Source organism: Notothenia rossii, assembly GCF_949606895.1.
Source record: "Notothenia rossii genome assembly, chromosome: 2".
Taxonomy (NCBI): domain Eukaryota; kingdom Metazoa; phylum Chordata; class Actinopteri; order Perciformes; family Nototheniidae; genus Notothenia; species Notothenia rossii.
In genome coordinates, this window is record NC_136904.1 from 55393649 (window position 1) to 55399648 (window position 6000).

General features: G+C 44.0%; 1 protein-coding gene across 3 annotated transcripts in view; it reads right to left on the reverse strand.

Moving 5' to 3' along the window:
* tmprss3a (transmembrane serine protease 3a) overlaps positions 1-5727 on the reverse strand; it is a 42798-nt gene extending 37071 nt beyond the window's left edge. For all 3 annotated transcript variants that reach the window (XR_013804804.1, XM_079662689.1, XM_079662688.1), the window contains exons 1-6: positions 5594-5727; positions 4383-4617; positions 3585-3698; positions 2049-2165; positions 1316-1439; positions 643-762 (exon numbers count right to left, since the gene is read on the reverse strand). Coding sequence is in view for 2 of the 3 variants with exons in the window: in XM_079662689.1 (XP_079518815.1) it covers positions 643-762; positions 1316-1439; positions 2049-2165; positions 3585-3698; positions 4383-4617; positions 5594-5704 (821 nt within the window). In the remaining variant the exon portion in view is untranslated. The remainder of the gene's footprint in view (positions 1-642; positions 763-1315; positions 1440-2048; positions 2166-3584; positions 3699-4382; positions 4618-5593) is intronic.
* Positions 5728-6000: the final 273 nt, after the last annotated feature.

Sequence of the window (6000 nt, forward strand, 5' to 3'; positions counted from 1 at the left end):
ATGGACAGAACATGTGGAACAAATTGGTACAGAGTATAATGGTACTGTATGTGTAAGGAGACGAGACACCATAGTCTGCACAGGACTCTCTGAGAGCGTAGCCAGTAGAGAGCTGCAGGAATGAGTCCTAAACCCGGAAGTCAGCCTAGTAAAATTCCTAGTTCCCTCGTCTGGTACACAGTGTTTTTTTAAAAAAGAGTTTTGGTTAGATAAAAAAAAAAAAGAAAAAAAAGAAGGTCTGAGGTTATTACAATCTTACTCCTGCTAGACAAAACGTGGGATTTGCCAAAGACCTTATTTTCCTGCAATATTCCAAAATTCAATTGGAAAATCATCTTATTTGATCAGAATAAAAAGGTATGAAAACATTTGTGTTTGTGTTAACAGTATAAAGTAATATCCTCCTAACAATCAGAACCCTGTATTACAAACTGGAGATAAACTCTAACATTTTATATATTTACACCCTCCACCCCCATTTCTGGGCCTAGCAGAGCTAGAATAGAGTAGTTCAGGTCCAATCCTAACGGAGGGGCTTCAGATGATTTATATAAGGGATAATGTTGATGATCCCCTACTTACTGACAGTTAGCACAGTTAGCCTAAATGCTTTTCCAGTCATTTTATAGGGATGTGCTGTACCTGAAGGCTGTGGCATTGTGGAGCTTAATGGTCTGTGCCTGGCTCAGGTTGATGGACACCAGGTTGTCTTGGAGATCTTGCGCGATGGAGGTCAGAGACACGAAGAAGGACTCCACATACCTGAAGGACACAGCCACACAGACACCATGTTCAGCTGAGGATACGGCTGTTGACATTGTCACTTGATAACACACATTTTAAACAAAAAATGCATTCGATTTTTTAAAGCACATCTGCTTTAAAAAATTGAATGCATTTTTTGTTTAACATTTTTAAAAAATCTAAAAAGTGTCTTCACTCTGACATCGCTAAATACTGTAAACCCGGTATCTTTACAGATTGAAAAACCTAAGCAGTCGTCCAGGTTCTGGTCCATTGTGAACCGTCATGGCTTCTGTTCTGCGTTACCATTCACCAACATCCCACCCCTCATTTAACAGCGATCTAAGATTCCTGGAGATTTTTTCCATGTTATACTGGGCTCATTTCTAATCTTATCCTATGGAAGCTAACCCCTCCCGGTGATCAGTCCCAAAATTCTTTGAACACCCATGAGCAAATAATGCTGGAAGCCTGTAGTGTTTCTTGTATAAGGTCTATTTCTCTCGAATGTTCAAACTGAACCGATGCCCCATCACAGCACCACATGCAGACAGAGCTGAGGACAGGAGACCTGGAGTATCCCAGCTGCCTGCAGGCCGACACCCCCAGCACGTTGTTCCAGCCCTCGGAGCACACCGTCCTCCAGACACCCCCCCGCTGCACCTGCAGGACAGAGCTGCTCCCACTCAGACGCACTGACACACACACGCAGGCAGACAGACAGACAGACAGACAGATAAACAGAGACAGACAGACAGACAGACAGACAGGCAGACAGACAGACAGACAGACAGGCAGGCAGGCAGGCAGGCAGGCAGGCAGGCAGGCAGGCAGGCAGGCAGGCAGGCAGGCAGGCAGGCAGGCAGACAGGCAGGCAGACGGGCGGACGGACGGACAGGCAGACAGACAGACAGACAGACAGGCAGGTAGACAAACAGACAGACAGGCAGACAGGCAGGCAGACAAGCAGGCAGGCAGGCAGACAGACAGACAGGCAGGCAGGCAGGCAGACAGGCAGACAGACATGCAGACAGACAGATAGACAGGCAGGCAGGCAGACAGACAGACAGCCAGGCAGACAGACAGGCAGACAGACAGACAGACAGACAGACAGACAGACATATAACCTCAGAGTTAATATCAGCTCTTCCCTCAACATATGTCTGTATTATGTATGTAAAATGTACTCTATATAAAAGATGCTATTGTAGATGTCTTTTGATATCGCTGTTATAATATGATGTTTATATCAATATATCTCTGATATAAACGTCACATGCTGCATATTCAGGTGTGTGACTCACCACAGCCAAGCTCGTCCTCCCCGTTGTCACAGTGAGGCTGTCCGTCACACTGAGCCCACGCACTGATACACTGAGAGGAGGAGCCACACCGGAACTTCCCCACACAGCTCAGACCCACTGCGCGCGTGCGCGCACACACACACACACACACACACACACACACACACACACACACACACACACACACACACACACACACACACACACACACACACACACACACACAGTTTACTTGTCAGCACAACACACACAATAGAGCTGGCGCTCTTCATCTTGACTGTATTTAATCAGTATACCAAAGTATTGGTTGCATAGAAATGCTCACTTGTGGCGCTGGAGAACAGTCAGAGGAACACCAACCAAAAACCCAAACAGCAGACTCACATGCTAAGGAAAACTGCAGTACTTTTTCTCATTTCATATAAGCTTAGCTTAATTTACTCCGTCAGTAATGACTGTATATAGAGTGGTGAAGGAATGAGTCCTAAATAACTGGATTCCCTTCTCCCTCCGGTTCCCTCATTTCGAAGTCAATGTTTTGTTAAACATGATTTTGGTTAGATGCCTAAATTAAGATCTGTTTTTAATAAAAGCTAAACAATGATATTTGTATGTTTTATCCAACAACACAAAACACATCGGTAAATACCCCACTGGTAAATCTCCAAAGCATCTATATGTCATAAAAACTGTGGTTGCTAACAGTCTTAGCGGTGTTGTTATGCAGCCATGTGACCGTGATGTATTTACGCTTCCAGAATCACAAAGTGGTGTTAATACGTGGAGATAATCCTTCTGAACATTTAAGTATCATAAACGCATGTTTGCCAGCGATATTACAATGGAAAAAACCTCTGTCTTTTTGTCGAGGGAGCCCTTGTAATTAACTTTGGGGTCTGCCTACAAAAATATGTCATCCCTGCACCTCTCTGTGGTAGGAGCAGTTTAATTCAACAGGTAAATGTTACTATTCAAAAGCCTCAACAAACTAATATAAATCACATAGGCAAACATATTTTATTTGATTTCATCAGGGGGAATGAAATGTAATTTGCATGTGTTCACACTAGATTTCAGATTAGTGTTTGCTCGGATAATAAAGTGATCCTCCAGCCGTGTTGCTGTGGTGTGATGGTGACAACAGGGACTCAAACACTGCTGCACCTCCACAGACACACACAACATTACATCTGAATGGAATTAAAACAGAAACAAGACTTCGATGTACACCACTAATCTAAGCTCACCCTTTATCCGGTTAGCCAGGTAACATATGTAGCCAACATAAAGAGGAATAATATTTATTTATTAAAACAAAACACATATTGTTGAATACATATTTGTATTTAAAAAACTAGCTTTTACTGACTCTTTCTGTAAAAATGGCATAAGTGAGAATCAAAAAAAGCTGGAAGTAAAAGAGTGCACTGTAAGAGAGGCTCCCTTACGTATTACAAGTAAGGGCATCATAAAATATTGAAGGAGCAAAGGACGCATGCTTCAGCGGCTCCATTATAACCCAATGGAGCTCCTTACCTCCGAGGCCGATGGCGAGAGCCAGAGTGAGCAGCAGGACGAGGCCGGCAGCGAGCAGCAGCTCCAGCCGGTGAGCCAGCAGTCTGCTCCTCCAGCCTGGCTCCAGATCATCCTCTAGTGAGACACAACAGGTCATCTACCCTTTCAAAGTTATACAATATGAGCTGCAAGCAGTTCAATCACCAAGGAATGATTCATTTTTTGTAAGTGATTTTTCTGTTTTCTGACATGACCAGAAGCAAAATGTAAAACATGCTTTACAGGACCAAATGATGTAAACACCTGTCAATATGTGTAATGTAAATGCAACCTCAACACAAAGGTGCAGCTCATTTCCTGGCTTCTGTTTCTTTGGATTTAGTCAAATAAAGATCATAGTGTGATCACGTGCAGCTCCTGGTGAGTGTCACACTGGACATTAGAAGACGGGTATGTTATTCTGACCGGCTCTCAGAGTTTTAGCAGTTTCAGCAAATCTTGTGTATTCCTGACCTAGTGTTAGTTAATGAGAAGGATTTTTTAAATATCTGATTACTCTTAACCTATAATGTATGGCCCCAAGAAATCAGATGTCGCACTATTACACCTAGACAGATTCCTCGTACGTGTGACACTGGTAATAAACCCGATTCTGATTATCCTCCAAACACTGTGTCCGTCACATCTTCTCACATTTCAAGCAGATCCTGTAACTAGCTGTGTGCGGTCCTCAGAATAAGAATGCCTTTATTGGTCCCACAGGGAACTTCTCCATATCCATACTTTCATGCTGAGACATGAAGAGTGTGAGGGGCTCACCGTGCATAAATGGCTGCACCTTGGTGATTGGCATGATGGGGCTGGGTGCAGCTGGAGGTTGGGTGTCTTCAGGTTTTGCAGAACTGTTCTCCGTTTGGAGGATAGCGACAAAGCTGCCCAGGGGGCTGACGTTCAGTGTGTTGGGGGTCTCAACAGTGGGGAGGTCTTCCTCCGTCACTGAAACCACCTCTATCCTGGAGGGGTCCGGTTGCTCAGGTGCCACTGTCTTAAGTTCCTTAGTAGGGGCAATAAAGAGGAAAATAATCCCTTAAATTAAATTACATTTAGCTAAAGCTTTTTACCCAAAGCGATAAAACAATAAAAACACCATAATGATTCAAACTAAGGACAACAAGAACCGTGCTGACATGTTTACTTCAATAAGCAATACCATTGTAAGTGCTGGCGCATAAGTGAAACTCTTTTTTTAATTTTGGAGATGTTGGAGATGTTGGAAATGTTGGAGATGTTGGAGATGTTGGAAATGTTGGAGATGTTGGAGATGTTGGGGATGTTGGAGATGTGCTGTGCTCTGCTTCTTGAATCGAGTGCATTGGAAGGTGGATGCAGACGTTACAGGAAGCCAGCTAAACTCGCAGGTTCCCTCGTACAATGCTAAATATTTGCTGCAGTTTAAAATAAGGACTCTGAAGTTTACCAACGTGCGTTTGTTGTGCATTTTGGGCAAAAAATATCAAATTTCCCTACATCCAAAAGAAGTTAAGAATCCGTGTGACATATGGCAGACCCTCACCTATTTAGGGGTTTTCAGACACACACACACACACACACACACACACACACACACACACACACACACACACACACACACACACACACACACACACACACACACACACACACACACACACACACACACACACACACACACACACACACACACACACACACACACACACACACACATCCTTCCCTCAACCTGCTGGGCCTGACAACACGTCTCACTCCCCTCACTGTTGTGCTTCACATATTCACCCTGAGACATTGATTACTCTAACTAATATCTTGATCAATGATTGAATGATTCAGTCAATGAAATGTCATAATACTAGCTCACATCAGAATGTCTAGTTTGGTTGAACCAACTTCCCAAAATATTCAATAAATTCTTGATAACATTACACAAAGACCTTTATGTATATCATTTCATGTTCCAGCACTCGTTTCACAGGCGATATTTGTCCACTTACTGTTGCGGGAGCCGATGTGTCATCAGCGGCGTTGGCAGCTGGATCTGCAGGAAAGAGATGAGAATAGAGGGATGAATGCAGAGACATTGATGGAGGAAAGAGAGAGAACATGAAAGAGAGAGAAGAAGACACGATGAAGAAGAAGAAACAGGAAGCCTCAACAAAACTCTGGTTGAGTTCTCTTCCTGGGTAGGTCCAACGTACTGATCTCCTCAAAGCCTTTCGTCATGGTGCCATTGTGCACACTCAGCGGCGCTTTGTCTAAGACCATGTCCCCTCGACTCCCTTTATCCCCCCGTTTTCCTGCCTTCTTCCTCCTCTCTCCGTCCTAATGGCTGCCTTCCTGCTGTGCCTATGCTTTGATACAAAGAGACACCTGAGCAGTTGAGTGCTGCTGGGGATCAGGT